This window comes from Watersipora subatra, chromosome 4, assembly GCF_963576615.1.
Source record: "Watersipora subatra chromosome 4, tzWatSuba1.1, whole genome shotgun sequence".
Lineage (NCBI taxonomy): Eukaryota > Metazoa > Bryozoa > Gymnolaemata > Cheilostomatida > Watersiporidae > Watersipora > Watersipora subatra.
This window is the reverse complement of record NC_088711.1, coordinates 5,281,849-5,299,567: the sequence shown is the minus strand read 5'-3', so window position 1 is coordinate 5,299,567 and position 17,719 is coordinate 5,281,849. Positions and strand designations below refer to the sequence as shown.

Sequence of the window (17,719 nt, the reverse complement as noted above, 5' to 3'; positions counted from 1 at the left end):
AACTGCACGTTTCTGACAATGCATCTCTCTTTAAACTGGTAAGGCCAGTTATGGCTGGGATTATCGAGAAGGGCTAATATATGTTCGATCCTCTATCCTCTCAGTTCCTTAGTGGTATTTTATTAAAATAATTATTTGTTGAATGTTATTTTAGGTTCCACTGACGAAGCTCATGTCCCCACCCAGGAATCCTGTGGTGAGTCCAACTACAAGGATGGCTGGTTCAAATTGGCAGGTAAGTTGTGATAAAGCAAGTCTAGTGTGCTGACCTCTCTCATGTCAGATGCTAGAATGCTGTACCAGATCTAATAAAGCGCTCTTTCCTGCGCAATAGGACTTTCTGGTGGAGTATACCTAAAATGTTGCATATGCCTTCATATGTAATGTCTGGTTTGGTGCTATTGTTTCTGATATTAGACAGAATTGAGTGCATTCAGAGGGTAGAAAAAAAGGCTAAGAACTGCTAGGAACGGTGCCTGCGATTAGCCATCACGTCGAAGGTTTAAGAATATTTTTAGGGATAAATTTAAGAATAATGTTGAGGGTCAGAGAATAATAATGACAAGTTTAATTGTGGCGTTTGACACGAAGGATCGGTTAAGTACCCTGTCATAGACAAATACTTCTTTCTTTTTGGTTTCACTGCTTGCATTAAGACTGGGAAAAAGTGTTAATAGTGATAATTGTTTAATCATGTAACGTTACTGTAACAGCCCAAGTTCTTTTTTCATTTTGTTATAATATGAAAAACTAGGAATGTTCAATCTAGTAATTGGGATATGTGGTTGCGACCTTGATTTTTGTCCTAGATTTATCTTTTTTTCATGTGGAAAATGGCAAATGCAAAATGTGCTTTTTGCATTTTTGTTAAGAATGGAGTTAAGTCAATATAAAATTCAAAATTATGATTAAAATATCTTCAGCTTATGATTGGCTACAGGTATATTCTATAGTTGTTTATAATGCAAGCCTGTTTACTTGTTTATGAAAAGTTGCAGTTGCCTACTCTCTTGCAATTGCCTACTCTCTTGCAATTGCCTACTCTCTTGCAATTGCCTACTCTCTTGCAATTGCCTACTCTCTTGCAATTGTCGACTCTCTTGCAATTGCCTGCTCTCTTGCAATTGCCTACTCTATCATGCCCATTTATTATAACAATCATTGTCTGTGTGGCGGTTGATGTCTATTTTTAGAGTTCCTTTTTAACAGCATTGGTTTACATTTTTACCATTTTTCATTTGAAAAACAATAAACCTGTAATTAAGTACTAAAAAGCAGTGAAATGAACAAAAATTTTACAATGTTTAACCAGCAACAAATTTTTACTTTTAAATTATGGCAACACAAAATTAGGATTGGCTGCCCATTTTTCTTGATTTTCTATTTGCCTGATCAGATGTTCAAGTGCTAATAATATATTCTTATCGCTGCTTTTATAATTGTTCAAATAAGCTTTTGCGGAAAGAAGACATCGAAAAGTTTCACTGTTTCATTCTTTGATGATCAACTGAAAACAAGAATTTCGAGTTTTTGGCGCAATGGTAAAACCCATTTAGTTGAAAAAACATTAACAACAGACTAATTGTAAACATTAGTGATCTTGAAAGTGCTGGTGCATTCTTCAGCAATACACAGGCAATGATAGTGCATTTTTCAGCAATGCACAGGCAATGATAGTGCATTTTTCAGCAGTACACAGGCAATGATAGTGCATTCTTCAGCAGTTTGCAGGTAATTAAAGTCAAATTATTATTATTATCATTGTTTCAATGCTAGCAGTTCATTACGGTAACTTTATCTAGTAATAGTTGATCAATACTAGTGTTACTGGTAGTTACTGGTTTTGCTAGGTTGTCACTACTAATGGACACTTTGCAAGCCACTCAGACTCGGAGGCAGGCAGTATCAACTCTACCAGTAGTTGGACGGTGAGTACAACCACAAAAGATCACCACAAGTCGAAAGCAAAGCATGCGAAGGAAGGAGATATCAAGAAAAAGAAAAGATCTCGTAAGGGGAATCCTGTATCAGAGGAAGGTTCTAGCTCCTCCATGTCATCCGAGAAAGAGAATCGTATGAGTCATTCTACCGGAAGCAATAGCTGTGACATTTTTGAACCTGCTAAGAAAAAAGTAAAGCAAGATTCCAAAAACTGCTTGCAGCTGTCCAATGAGACAACTCCTGAGCCTCATTCAGTTTTAAAGAAGAAAAAAAGGCGAAAGAGGAAAAAGAACAGACCAGCTCCCGAGGGTCGACCTTATTGTCCAAGTTCTGTGGCAACTGCTGATCAAGGTGTAGTTGAGCCACAGGTAAATGCTGCTTCACCCATCTCTGTTACAAAACCTACAAGCAATTCCATTGGAACAGGTACTAACCATGTCTCCGTGACCGCTGCACCTGATCATGCCATAGTATCTAGGCTAACACAACCACAAAAGTCAGAGACAGTTGCCGATAGCACTTTACTTGCGAATGTAAAACAATCACGGGAAAATAAGAAGCAACCATCAGAGCTCTATTCGGTTAATGGTTATTGCTCGCGGCAGTCTGAGAAGTCTCTTTCTAGTAGCCAAAGCACCGGAATTCATAGCAATGGAGTGAGTGAACTTTCAGAGGACGTGGAAAAACCTAATGCTGGCTCCTATTTGACTCATCCCCACGTGAAAGATGTGCTTAAGGAGAATGGACACGCAACTCCTCGGTCAAAGGGGAAGAAGAGACGGTTTAGTGAGCGTATGTTGATTATATTGGACTTTATTAACATTGTTGTGTCCATCTAATCAGATAGACCAACAACTTTTGGTTTCAGTTTGTTCGTAGCTAGAGCTCACCTGAGAGTTCTGTCATGTAGCTAGAGCTCACCCGATGAGTTCTGTCATGTAGCTAGAGCTCACCTGGTGAGTTCTGTCATGTAGCTAGAGCTCACCTGGTGAGTTCTGTCACGCTGAGCATATAATTATTTCAGCTGGTCCCTTGAGTAGCATATATATAACTTGGCATTTTATTGCTTCTGAAAGACGCGTTAAACTGACTTCTTACGGAAGAGCTTAGTTTAACAACTCTGAATAGTTGTCCTTAGTATACCTTCAAAGCGAGAATATAGAATGTTAATTTTTGATTTAAACTTTTCCAGTAATCTGATCTTGGTGATTTATAGATACTTTGTTGTTCGGTTTCAGCTGTTGTGAAGGTCTGGAACGCATCAGTTGATAAAGATGATGCTGCATTTCAGAGAGTAAGCAACTCTGTGTCACCATGGGACGGCAGAAAAGAAAGCAACATCAGTTTTTTAATGGAAAGACATGCGTCTAAAATAAATGGTCTTGGAACAGGAGGTAAGGTGAATATAATTGGTAGTACTAGGACCAGGAGTAGTGAATGTATGTAAGCACTGGTAGGTTTCAAAGCTGTGTGCACAACCTGCTAGAATAGCAGCATTTTTAAACAGGATCTGGTAACGACCTGAGCTCTTTTTGATCGTTTTGAGCTCATCTGATTTGTGTTTAAACGTCTAGAAACTATCCATTTTAAACCTTAATGCACTCAGACAGCTATTTCGACTAACAAATTTTCATTTTGAATAACCAAGGTACTTTGATTGGTCACCAAGGTCTGAAAGGTCACCAAGATCTATTTGTGGAATTGCTGATGATGTATGCAGAAGTGCTATTGCTTTCTAGTATCCACCTGGGATGGAAGCAAGCCTGAGGTGAATAGAGAAGTAGAGCGGGAGAAGCTAACCACCAGTTATAGGAACAGTTGGTATGATGGCTATGAACAGGAAATAGATGAAGGAAGGGTAAGTCAAAAAGATATTCATGCCATAGTAATTGTCACAGACTAGTGGTAGCATTAGGTGATGCCAGCAAACAGGTTTGTATTGAAAAATAGTATTAGTGAACAAATAGTGCAAACAGTATTGCTACTAAGAGAATTACAGCACAGTCACACCTCTACATACAAGTGCTTCTACATACAAGTACCTCTACATACAAGTACCTCTACATACAAGTGCTTCAACATGCGAAAAACTCTGCATGCTTCAACATGCGTGAGCTGACGTTCAAGCAAGTTCCTTCCTTGAGATCCGAGTAATCTTTGAGATGGACTTTATGAATCTTGAGAGTAATCTTTGGTATGACTGTACTTTGTTAGTGCTTGTATGTCGAGGTATGACTGTACTTCGTTAGTGTTTGTATGTCGAGGTATGACTACTTGGTTAGTGTTCGTATGTCGAGGTATGACTGTACTTTGTTAGTGTTTGTATGTCGAGGTATGACTGTACTTTGTTAGTTTTTGTATGTCGAGGTATGACTGTACTTTGTTAGTGTTTGTATGTCGAGGTATGACTGTACTTTGTTAGTGTTTGTATGTCGAGGTATGACTGTACTTTGTTAGTGTGCGTATGTCGAGGTATGACTGTACTTCATTAGTATTCGTATGTCGAGGTATGACTGTACTTTGTTAGTGTTTGTATGTCGAGGTATGACGGTACTTTGTTAGTGTTTGTATATCGAGGTAAGACTGTACTTTGTTAGTGTTTGTATGTCGAAGTATGACTGTACTTTGTTAGTGTTTGTATGTCGAGGTATGACTGTACTTTGTTAGTGTGCGTATGTCGAGGTATGACTGTACTTCGTTAGTATTCGTATGTCGAGGTATGACTGTACTTTGTTAGTGTTTGTATGTCGAGGTATGACTGTACTTTGTTAGTGTTTGTATGTCGAGGTAAGACTGTACTTTGTTAGTGTTCGTATGTCGAGGTATGACTGTACTTTGTTAGTGTTTGTATGTCGAGGTATGACTGTACTTTGTTTGTGGTTTTATTCAAATTAAAATGAGATTCTGTGGTCTGAAGAGTGTTTGGAGTATTCAGAATCTATAATATCGTCTATAATAAATGTGTTTAGGTCATAGCGAAGATGTTTTCTTTCCATCGATTACAACCGCAAATAACAGATTCACAGCTGCAATAGTTTGTTGTGAGTCAAAAGGATAATACCTAGACTATTTAATGAAATGGTAACCCAACATCTTAGCTATCTTATTACAACGCTTTAGGCAAATTTATTTACTTCTTGACTCGTAAATTTAAATTTACTTCTTGACTGGTTTCTAAATTATGCTACCACGAGCTATTATAGCCGCTCCTACCGTAGCGAAAGTGTTGAGGTCGTTGCAGCTTTTTATTCTACAATGAAATACTGATGTTTCGGATTATTCTGTCATCATTGGGCTAGATTTTATGTTAAAGCAGATTATTGTTTATTTCAAGGGTGAAAACATTGACACAAATATTCCTGTTCAGTGAAGTGGAATCGTTGACATGCATATGTCATACATTTAGGGTAGACATGTCTGCTGTACACGAAGTTAGGCCACTCGCTATAGGCTATGACTGTAACCTAACTGCTCCCAAGTCGGGTTGGGATATCAATCTAGCCCTTGCGTTGTTGGCTAGCGAAACTAGGAGTAAGCTTTGATCAAAGCAGTTTTGCTCAGTTGATTAGAAAAAAAGACCTTAGAAAAGTCAGGGTCGTCTCATGGTATGCTGTGTCTGATCTTTTATTGGTTCATCAGCACTGAGAGCTTGTTGTAGCGAAAGAAGGTCAAGGTAAAGAAACATGGAGGTGCGAACAGTCGAGACCACTTCCAGTCGATTCAAAACACGACTAATAAAGTGCGACAATTGGTATGTTTGATATTCTTTGTTATGTTGTAAGGCTAGTACTGATGGGGCATCTTATTGCTGATATGCAAGTGCAATGCTATGATACACGAGACCATCTATGTGGCTGTTGTAGAAAAGGGAAGGAAAACTGCCGAGTTTATCTAGCTATGACTTCTGAACCCTTTCAGTCGCTAAATGAACGGTCTACAGAGTGTGCACACAGTATACATGAGGATACACAAATACTCTCTAATATTATACAGTGTGTGCACACATTGTACAGGATTATACACAAGTGGGTCTCTCACAGTGCACAGTATGTACACACAGCATGCAGGACTGCAAACTGGATGAAGCTCTCAGTTTTACAGACTTATACTTTATCAACTAGTCATATATTGTTGTCTTTTATATGCAGCTCATATATTCTCAGTCTCTTATATGATAGAGTGTGTTTATCTTTTATATTTATAAATGTTATGTACATAAGAGAATGTTAACTATTATGATGAAATAATACTTTCCTAATTAAAATTATTTTACAAAGTTAATATGATTGACTCGAAATAACTGGTAGATACTACATGATCATATTTGGCCAGTCTTTTGTAAATTTGACTGTTAATGAGAAATATCAATATCAAATACTTAAATACTTGTGAATTGTCAAAATAAATCGTATCGAATGAACTTATGCAATTATACCTCTGAACTAGCCACGCAGTGTTGAGAAGTTGCCATTGCTTAGCGTGCAGGTATCTTGCAATCTTTGGACTCAAATAAACCTCTACAATGACCAAACATACAGAAATAAACCTCTACAATGACCAGACATACAGAAATAAACCTCTACAATGACTAGACATACAGAAATAAACCTCTACAATGACCAGACATACATGTACTGCATAGATATGTTCTATGAGTACAAACAGCCTGGCTGCACGGGTGTGCGATTAGAGACAAGCATGTGCATAGATATAACTAGATATGGATACAGTAGACGCTCCTATAAGATAACATATATGATATAACATAAACCTCCTTTTATGTAATAATCCGCTGAACATGAAGTCAAGTAGTTTTTGCTTCGTATTAAGTAAAAAATTCCATATAAAGTAAAGCTTTAAGCCAGTGCAAGTTCTTAAATTCCATTTGAATAACGAAACACTCAGTCAGCATTATCAGTGTGGATTTTTTTGCCGCACTTATGAGAAAATCGATCTATGAGTATCTATATTATATATACTAGTACCCTGGAGGTCTAGTGTGCTGTAAGAGATCATCTGGTACACTGATAAAGCACAGATAATAAGTTGCTGCGCAATGATTCCGGAATACTTGAAGGCAGTCGATTAGTGCAGGTATTAGAGGGCTGGTCTACCAATCTGCATGTCATGAGTTGGAGTCTTGTTGAGAGCCATGTTTTATCCTAACCTCTAATCCTGGCTTCATACGGGCGGATAGACGGATGCCACTCTTATTATAGTAAAGACATTTTTGATTTAATTTATTTTAGATAAACAATTTTTTTCTTCGCAGCGTAGATTTTGTTGTGTAGAAAAAACTGAAAGAATCGATTAGAATTTACATTGAAGGAATGTGCTTCCCTAACTTAGCGTAAAATAACCAAGCGCAAGTGATAAGAGAAAAGTTGTCAATGCAAACCAATAATACCACAGTTACTTTATAGTCATTAAATTAAAAATTTAACTTTAGTTAAAACTAAAGTTAACTTTTTAATTATCTCTTTTGAAGGTTCAAAGAGAGGGGTTTGGTAAAATGTTAGAACAGATTAGGCAATTTACCTACGTTGTATTTTACTGTTTGTATAACGTAAAATCGCTATAATGTAAACGTTCATGGAATGGGTTATTTAAATTGTAGGAGTGTCTATTGTATTTACATTTTGGTACAGAGGAGTGGTTGAACATGTATATACAAGATAAGATATGGTGCTGATACCAAAATATAAACCCACCTAAGTGGTATGAGATTATGGTGATTCCTTGGTATGCTCTGAACCACACTGCTCAGTTGCTTCATGTTCAGCCCTGGTGACATGATCTAAAATCAGCAGAGAAGCAGAAATTTTCCTAGAACTGTTTTATGCTAGAAATATTGCTAGAGATAATGGTCTTGTATGACAACTAAAAGCTTGCAGCAAAGGCAGTTGTTTACCTTCAAATAATTCTAATCACATCCACCAACAATAATGTGAAGCCGTCGGCCTTTGAAGGCTTCATGAATGTATGAGCACACATTGTTTCTCACCGCAGTGCAGTCTACTAGCTTTTTTGTTATTCCTGATTTCATGATGAGATAACTTCTAAGCATTTCAGGCAGTGATTAGAACAAAAGAAGTGCATGAATTTTAATGTCATGTTTTACTGAGATTGTTTTAGAGAAGACTACATTTTTTCACCATTATACCCAGTAATACGCTTGGCAGTCCCGTGCACTGTGAGCAACAGTAATCAGTTATCACTGCGTTCATCATTAATCCATGGAGTGGGAAGGTGGCCGGTTGGTGTAGTGGTGAGCACGCTAGTCAGTAATTGGGAACATTGAAGTTCAATTCCCATGCGAGGCAATTTTTTTTAACGCTTCTAGCATGGCTTCGAATGAATGGACGGACACTGCTCTTTTTATAAAAAATATTCAGCTACTGCAGTTGCACCTCTGCGATAAATAACTAACTAATAACAACAATTTTACCTTCAGACATTCAATGAGCTCTTCAGGGTTACACATCCCCTTTTCAGCTGCAGTTATGTAATATTTGGTGAAGAGCTCTTGTAGCCGTTTTGTATTGTTTATGATTAAGTTTTCCTCCATGATCAGCACTGGCTTGGTTGGTCCTGCAGGGCCGATTGCTGGTTTACCGAGGTCCTGAGTTGTATTTCCTGATCTTAGAACAGTACCATAGGTAACTGTCACTTTTCGTTCAGTTTGAAGTTCACGCAACGTGCGTAGGAACTCGTATTCAACAGGATTGCCCTACAGGAAGTCATGGCATAGCCAGAGATTAAATTTTTATTAGAATAAACTTGGAATTTTAATTACATCATCAAGTTTAAAACATTGATTTTAGTCGTTTATAAAAAAGCAAAAATCAATAGTTTTGGTACCAGCTTATAATCTCAAATGCTGTTTTGGATCACAGTTTTCAAGTCTCACCTATCCGTATAACTAGCTCTTTGCTCCAAGGTTTGTTTAAGGATCTTAAGCAGTAGGAAGAGGTCTTCTAGTGTTCTAGCCAGACTTCATAATGCAAAGCATTACCTATTAATTCGATACCATTTTTTACTCCAACTATGCTCCTACTTTGTGCAATCTGTCACATCCTAAATATGAAACTGTGATTGGATATTCAAATTTTACTAAACATTCAAATTTGACGGGTGCATTTATTTTGTTCACCTCTGTGAGATATAGTCTGAGTCGATTCTCTGGACCGTGCGGTTACAACGAGGGTTATATTCTCACAGATAGCTGAACACTGAACCAGAGAGCACAACTACGCTGTAGTGTAAGCCCAGTCGGATTTGCTAACGCTCAATACAGCTATGGTAATATATTGGTCAGTTAATCAGTTATCAGTAGTAATGTGTATTTAGTGCAGAGTGTGAGCTCTACTGCTGACTCAGCTGGGTGCTATTAGGGGAAAGTTTGAGAAACGTTGCTCACTCATTACCCCTTGATCCTTGACGTGAAGGCAAAGCATTGAAGGTAGTTTGTTCTCTTGCGACAGTAGCCATACTGTTTGCTTAGACTAGTGGGATAAACTACTAAGCCAAACAATTCTTTTGTAAAGCCACGAACTCTAATTTAGATAGTGACAGTGAAAGTTTGTTGTCATAATTGGTGAGACGTTGCAGCGTACTAGAAGATGACAATTACGACTACAAATATCTGACAATAGGTATTAATATTATTGCTGCGAGTGCTACCACTGCTACCCCTGCCGCTACTACTGCTGACGTTACTAATAATATTTTCTAGCAACACTATTATTTCTACAACCCTTATGTACGTACGTGTTCTACCACGCCTACTACTACTTTTACAACCAATACTATATGCTATCACTGCTAATAGCATTACTAGTACTACTACTACTACCGGTACAACATTCATTACACTCCACCCAGATTTATCTTTGGTGATATCAAGTATGACTAGACACAAAACAAGAAGCATAACATACTATGAAATACAATGCATAAAATATTTTGTTTAAATCGCCATATTTTAGAGTTGTTCTCTCCATGCTTTGGTTTGTCTTCAGATGGAGACAGTCTGACTAACCTGTAAGCCAAGATGCTCTAATGCGTGGTTGGAGGTGTTGAGCAAGGCTGTGATCAGAGTTATAGCACCTGATGTGCTAATCGGATTATCATTCAGCTGAAACATAACATAGGAATGAGCACTTGAGTCTTGTTTACGATTATTACTCAATGTTATATATATATATATATATATCTGTTTATGAGTTCTCATGTTGACAGTCACAAATAACCGCAGAGAATCATTAGATAGTTTTCTAAAGTTTATTTTTTGTAATGCCTGTTAGGAGGCTAGTCAGCCAATACTAGTGATTCTCCGTGCTGGTAGACTTGGTATACTAGTATTTGGAGTATGATGAGTCATTAGATATCTCACCCGCAAGATCTGTAAAGCGTCATTGCTGTTGATTACTTTTGCAAACTTGATAGCTACATTGTTGTTTAAACGGTTAGCGGAGATGTCCAGTTCGGTGAGAGTACTGTTGACAAGGAGGGCATCGGCCAGCGCGATGCCACCCTTCTCTCCCAGGCCATTCCAAGATAAATCTAAAGATCTCAGTCTTATGTTCTCCTGTAATTGAAGCTCTATTCTGTTCAATATTTCCGGTAGTACAGATTGTTAATAAACAATTATGTAAATAAATAATATTTATTTATTAATATAATAAATTTAAATATATAAATAAATAATAGCAACTCTGCCTGTAGACTAGAACTATTATGAAACTGGCCAAAAGCTCTTACAGAGTTGCAAATTACCAAAGTTGTAATGCTTTAAATTTTCAGTTTGCCAGTTAAAGTGAAGCTTCACACGGCTATAATTAAGGAAATGCATAAAGGTAATCGTAGCAGAATGTATCTGCTCACAGTGAGATGGTAGTTCAACCTATTGATCGTATGTAGCTAGTAAAGTAGTTGTTTAAAGTAGAGCTGTTAGTTGAATGAGATGTTTACAAGATTAAATTGGCAGCATATACTCTTTAGCTGCTCATTCTCCTCGAGATGCAGTTATATTGAGATGTTTTTGTAGCTGAGCACAGCGCAGTTGAACACACCGTGAGTATTAAATGGTCACACGCACAATGTTCACTACCCCTCTATCACTGTCCAAAATGGCAGTTTGTACTAATCCTCTCGTGCAATGAATCATGGACAGTGTATCATAGAGAGTAGGAGCAGGTGAGAATGCGCTTGCTGATATTCGCACCAAAACTGACTCAGCTGAGTCGGGATATAAATGGAAGAATATTGCTAATGGTCGGCATAATGTTTCTTATATATCAGGGGTTCCCAATCAAGGAGGAATTCTCCCCTAAGGGGGAATTTTGAATATACAAGGGGGAACAGAGAGGTGTTTAATTTGTTAAATTTTTAATTTATGTCCTGCAGTGCTGTGTGAGTTTGGGTTTCATCATTTAACATTTTGGTTTTACATATAACACTAGCTGTGCCTCTCGGCGTTGCCCAGGTATTAAAAATCAGCTTATAAACAATGAGAAGTGATGAGATTTGCTTACCACTGTGGCAGGCCATTGCCAAGTGGCCTGGCACATTGCGGATGGAAAATTCCAGTAACCTAGTAAGCTTCAAATGCCGGTAGGCAATGACATTGCATCAGCATTGTTGCCCAGCTAGGCTAATCTAATAATAGCTCTCACCGGAATGCAGACAGACATACGACACACGGACATATTTTGAGAAATATATATATAGATCGACTAGTTGCTAATAATGAGCTACTAGTCAGAACCCAGATACGTGTGAGCGCATCCATCCAGATTTTGATTGGATAGTAAGTTAACCTAGTCATAAACAAATTGACTGCTATGCCGAAGGTCATGTATAATTGTTATGTGTTGTATGTGTTCTGTATAAAATTAATAATATGTTGTTAGATGTTTAGGTATGTACAATAAAATGGGGTTATAATTTGTATCAGTTATTTTAGTCATGTGATTTAAAAGTGCTTGGGGAATCAAATTTATGAAAAGGCATAAAAGGGGAACTGAATGAAAAAGGTTGGGAGCCCCTGCTATACATCCTACCTTCAAACCCTTGGCTAAGATCGTAGTTCCGGCTCCCCGTATCATGTTCCAGCTCACATCCAAAACTTCTATGTAATCATTTGCTGCGAGGACGCTCCCGAGTATAGTTCCAGTTCTATCCCCAAATTGATTTTTGCTCAGCCGTAATCTCTTAAGTCGACAGTCCTAAAAACGATATTGATATTGGCAAATAGCGAATATAGATACCCCTTTGTATAACCTTATTTGTTTATTTATAAATATGTAAATAAATATATTTATTTCTATTACTTATTTTTACAGATTGCTGTAAGGTAAACTCTTAATAGCCATCACCTTAAGTATTGAGCGAGCATTTATAATCAGTTAACTTTATGGATTAGCTTGAAACATGAACTCCCTCTAGCTATCTCATTTTAGCAACCAACTATGTTATTCGTTTTCCATTCAGTTCTACGAGTAAGGGGAGATATAATGTATGTAGAGAATTTACCTCTAGAGCCTCCGCCAGTATTGCAGCGATGTTATCCTCGAATCCATTGGCTGACAAGGAAAGGGATTGTAAAGATTGGTTAGACTTGAGCATTCGACTAAGATGATTGGCTGCTTCCATCCCCAATTGATTTTGGGATAAATCCTACAACGCAGCATGATCCATCATCAGCAACTACTTGTATGTTTGCCTACACTTGGAGTAGTCTACTCTTGGATATGGTCAGACTCCTTTGTGTTAGTAGTTACCACTCATTTCTTTAGGGCAGGAAGATATTTTTGTGATGAAGACTAAAGCTGAAGGTTTAAAATTTTGTTTTCTTATCATACAACAGCTTGGTGTATTTAATTTATCAGCTTCAAATGCTGTTAGACTTTTTAAAACGCCGTAACGTTCGGTTTGAGACAGATTCTTTAGAACATAAAGAAAACTGGGGATAATAAAAACAGCAATTAGAGGAGAAAGTGAGGCAGGAGGAAGACTTTAGGAATTGAACAAAGAGTTGTTTAGGCGCTAGTTGAGTGATCACCTCAATGTTCTCTAACATCTACTGAAGTTGCTCGGAAACAGGATTTCATTTTGCGACTCAAGAAACCCTCAACATCCTGTTTTTAACCATAAAAACTCCAACCAACAACTTTCACTTATCCGTCTCTAGTCAAGGATTTTCTAGATGTATTATTAATTGTCGTATGATAAATCTTTTGCACATGGAAAATGTCTGGTAATATAAACATATTGTTGTAGGCCATTCAATTCGCTATTTATTTTTCAGACTGACACATTTCAAGGCACTTACAGATTCTGACACATTTCAAGGCACTTACAGATTCTGACACATTGGAAGGCACGTACAGAGACTGACACATTGGAAGACACTTAAAAGATAGGTAAAAGCAGTGTATAGTTTTCATTACTCGATATGCTACAGCATCGCCTTGGCTGAAGGTGAAGATTATATGATCGCTGGCAAAAACATATGATATTGTAAGAGTCGAGCGGCATTTCCTGTAAACCTCTAAGGCTTTTATTGATTATCAAAGGAAGAAAAACTTGCAATTTTTTGTAAGATTATCTTAATTACTCAGTTTATGCAAACTAATCGGTTATTTCAAGTTTGTGCACTATGGTGGCAGAGTGGAAGCAACCTAGGAAATCTAGACTCTATTATCAATGTTAGAAGCAAGGGTTATTAGGTGAACACCAGCACGTAGAGAGATCTGTTGAAGTGTTATCTGTGTAACAACAATGACTCTCTATGAAGAGGTCAGCGTGAAGCTTTTACCATATGATAGCAAATGACTTGGTTACATATAACAATATCTGAGAGTTAGCCTCAACAAGCTATACTGATCCAATACCATATTTTATAGAATATTCTGGAATACTATCATAACAAACGTCAGCTTTTTATCGAATTCAACAAACAGCTTATCAATGACCCATCGTATGTAGGCCTACTACTGCCTAAGTAATAGGCTTTCCTTTTTTCCCATTTATAATAAAGCAAGTGCTGATACAATACAAGAGCCGAGTGTACTTCACTCTCACTAGACTCATGTGAATGACGCCACTTGGTTGCTTACCATCTCATGGATATTATCATTGTCTGACAACATCTTACACAGTTGTTTGCATCCAACATTTCTCAGCCAATTGTCTTCTAAATCTAGTGTATCCACACAGATGATAGACTAAAATAGCAATTACAAACATTACAGTACACAAATTAGTACAGGCAAACAGTACTGTAGTACAACTAGTACAATACAATACAACAGCACAAATTACAAACTTTGTACCGATGCCATTGGAAGTACCCATATAATCAACAGAATAATAAAAAGTGATAAATAATGTAAAAGCCGATGACAAATGTATTTTAAAAACTATTTTATTAAAAATAAAGTTGTGTGATGCTCTGGAATTTTGTACAATCTATTTAAATTACAAAATAGCTGTTCAGTCTAGAACAGCTAACAATTGTCAGTTAGTAATGATGTGCTAGTAGCAGTGAGAATTCCTAGTAATTCCATTCCTTGTGATAATAGCCAAGGGATCACCATAACGCAAAAAAGCTGGTCATAAGTTCAACTGACAAGAGAAACAACCTTCCATAGGTGACAAATCTATAATGGACTTTGGCCTACATGCTTACGGATGACTAGTCTCTTTGGCGTTGTTCCAGTATGGGTGGTAGGCAACACTACCTGATTGCCAAGCTGTGGGTACTGAGGCTAACAGCAGTTGGGCAGTATAGGCTTTTAAGACAATGAAAATATCAATCTAACTTTAAAAGTGCAAGGTGTCCCCCTCGTGGCCATGATTACAGACATGTGTATGATGGAGCCATAAACAGCGATAAATAGACATAAATTTTTTAATTAAAATCCTTTTTGGACAAGCTGAAATGTATGTCAAGGTGACGCTGGGTGCAGTTGATGCCGTAGGGGCCGACTAATCCAAATATTCAACTTCTTCTAGTTGCTCTAAAAATGACTGCATAACATACTCGGAGAATTTCACCGAGGGCAGTGCTTTCTTGCTTGGTAAATCCGCGGTGCTTCATACGCAGCTCCTTCTCCTCGATATGCCTCACGAAGTAGCTGTTGGGATGGCAACCATGTTTGTCGCAGATGCTTCTGTACAGACCTCTGAAGGGTGGCCCAGTATCTAGACCCTCTTCTGCAAATAGAATCAAATTATTAATATCTTGAAAGTTGGCATGCAATTTTTCTTCAATTAATCACCTTAAGGCAGATCGTTAAGTGACTCCATGTCCTAATATATTTGCACTTTGCTGTAATGAACAACGACTTCTGGACAAATTCATCAAATACTTTGTGTCAAATGGCTACTCTGGATATGTGAATGCCTCCAGTGGATGTGATTGGCGGATAGAGGGGCAGATGCTTTTGAAGTGTTCACTTTAATACTGGCGGCTCATCACAAATAGTTTTATGTCTTTCAAATAGCATTTGGTTATCCTTTCATGTAAGATTTTCCTCTTCAGTTTCTCAAGGGGTAGTTATTTACCATTGCTTCCTTATAAATGCTTGTGCAGAGACCACACAGGAGCATCTCTAATTGAAAAATTCTACATTTTTGCAAAAGTTTTGAACTAGAAGAAACCTGCTGAGATATCTAGAAACCTGGTAGGTTTCCGATCTAAAGTTTGATTGCCTCGACTTAGCAAAACTATCAGTCTAATGATAATGGTCTTAGACTATCTATTAGTCTGAAGATAGCAATACTAGACTATAAGTCTAAAGATAGCCATACTAGACTATCAGTCTAAAGATAGCAATACTAGACTATAAGTCTAAAGATAGCAATACTAGACTATCAGTCTAAAGATAGCAATACTAGACTATCAGTCTAAAGATAGCAATGCTAGACTATAAGTTTAAAGATAGCAATACTAGACTATAAGTCTAAAGATAGCAATACTAGACTATCAGTCTAAAGATAGCAATACTAGACTATCAGTCTAAATATAGCATTACTAGACTATCAGTCTAAATATAGCAATACTAGACTATAAGTCTAAAGATAGCAAATATAAGACTATCTATAAGTCTAAAGATAGCAATACTAGACTATCAGTCTAAAGATAACAATACTAGACTATCAGTCTAAAGATAGCCATACTAGACTATCAGTCTAAAGATAGCAATACAATACTATCAGTCTAAAGATAGCAATACTAGACCATCTATCCTTTTATTTATGCATTTATAAAACAAGGTTTAACTAGTTTTAACAAAACTGGTATCGATAAGTGATGTTAGGAAGTGACACGGTCTGTCCCTGCTTATCACACATTTATCATCCTTAACTGTAAATTAGTCTCTCAGGATTGTGACACACCGTTTTAGCTTCTGACAAGGATTTTTGACATATTTCTCATTAAAAATTAATTTAAAAGGATGCAGTATGCTGAAACAGAGATATCAGCTACACACTTGAGGGTCAACTATGTAACTAACTAATGGTAGCAAAAGCTGGTTATGGAAGTGTTTCTCGTTCTGTCCGTCTGCTGAGTCACAGTTATTGAACACATATTTTTGCTCACCCTCATCATCCAAATCTGTATCCCACTCCTGTTCATTGAATATATCTGGAGCCATCTGCTGATATTTCCTTTCTTTACTACTTTTTGTATCCGCCGATTTGCTCGAGTCTGCTGACTTCTGTGAGGGTTGTTCTTTCTAGATGGTGTAATAATATTTGTATAATGTAGAGGTTTAGCTCTTGTGGTAGTTGATCTCTTACCTTCTCACTTTATACCTAAACTTATGAGCTAGTTTATGTCCAAGTTTATTGGTAGACCGCGGTGAGTCTATGAGTGGACTATTATGAGCCTATATTGAATTAATCAGTAGATTACAGAACCCGAAAATAGACTATGGTACAACTATGGGTAGCCTAAGTTACGTCTAAAGTCTAATGAGGCCTTGAGGTTAGGCGCGTACATTTAAGGTACAGTAGGGTATGTTCAAGGATAGACTGTCGTACGTTTTAGGGTAGCTTATGACGAGTCTGTGGGTATGCAATGACTAGTCTGTAAGTAAAGTATGGCAAGTCTGTGGGTACACTATGACTAGTCTGTAAGTAGAGTATGGCAAGTCTGTGGGTACACTATGACTAGTCTGTGAGTAGAGTATGGCAAGTCTGTGGGTACACTATGACTAATCTGTAAGTAAAGTATGGCAAGTCTGTGGGTACACTATGACTAGTCTGTAAGTAAAGTATGGCAAGTATGTGGGTACACTATGACTAGTCTGTAAGTAGAGTATGGCAAGTCTGTGGGTACACTATGACTAGTCTGTAAGTAGAGTATGGCAAGTCTGTGGGTAGCCATTATGGGTCTATGGGTAAACTATGATTGAGTTTGGAAGTAGACTATTGTACATCTAGAAATGGACAGATATATCAACGGATAGATTATGGCACATTTACAGGTAAACAATGTTAAGATTATCATAGGTTTAGGATAAGTTAGTGTACAAGTCTCACATCATAGATGTTTACAAATATAAAATTGTCTCAGCACAGAAAATCTACAGGCATTAAATACATGGACTTTGCTTTGTAACCACTTCTGACCAGAACTGTTCAACCTTTTTCAAGTTCAAACTTCTGGAGTAAAAAAAATGAGCATTTTCTGCCTTCCAAAACTTGCACATTATATAGCCTCTGTACCTGTACTTCATCATTTGGTACTTGGGCTCCTTCTCCT

The 17,719-nt window shown here is 37.4% G+C and overlaps 2 protein-coding genes across 3 annotated transcripts in view; one reads left to right on the top strand and one right to left on the bottom strand.

Annotated features, from left to right (window-relative positions):
- LOC137394442 (ubiquitin carboxyl-terminal hydrolase 36-like) overlaps nt 1–6,365 on the top strand; it is a 19,915-nt gene extending 13,550 nt beyond the window's left edge. Inside the window, exons 12-17 of one of the 2 annotated variants that reach the window (XM_068081161.1) lie at nt 155–235; nt 1,851–2,733; nt 3,180–3,335; nt 3,681–3,799; nt 5,600–5,692; nt 5,805–6,365. In XM_068081161.1, the coding sequence (XP_067937262.1) occupies nt 155–235; nt 1,851–2,733; nt 3,180–3,335; nt 3,681–3,799; nt 5,600–5,692; nt 5,805–5,849 (1,377 nt within the window). In that variant the 3' untranslated portion in view covers nt 5,850–6,365. Of the gene's footprint in view, nt 1–154; nt 236–1,850; nt 2,734–3,179; nt 3,341–3,680; nt 3,800–5,599; nt 5,693–5,804 lie in introns of those variants that run through there. The other variant, XR_010978328.1, reaches the window with a different exon arrangement.
- On the bottom strand, nt 6,323–17,719 carry LOC137394464 (leucine-rich repeat-containing protein 74B-like). The gene is made up of 11 exons (XM_068081188.1): nt 17,683–17,719; nt 16,553–16,688; nt 14,990–15,162; nt 14,064–14,171; nt 12,478–12,621; nt 12,006–12,170; nt 10,337–10,531; nt 9,983–10,078; nt 8,390–8,671; nt 7,653–7,738; nt 6,323–6,458 (listed from the first exon to the last, which is right to left on the bottom strand). The coding sequence occupies exons 2-11, from the start codon at nt 16,605–16,607 to the stop codon at nt 6,416–6,418; spliced, it is 1,347 nt and encodes a 448-aa protein (XP_067937289.1). The 5' UTR covers nt 16,608–16,688; nt 17,683–17,719; the 3' UTR covers nt 6,323–6,415.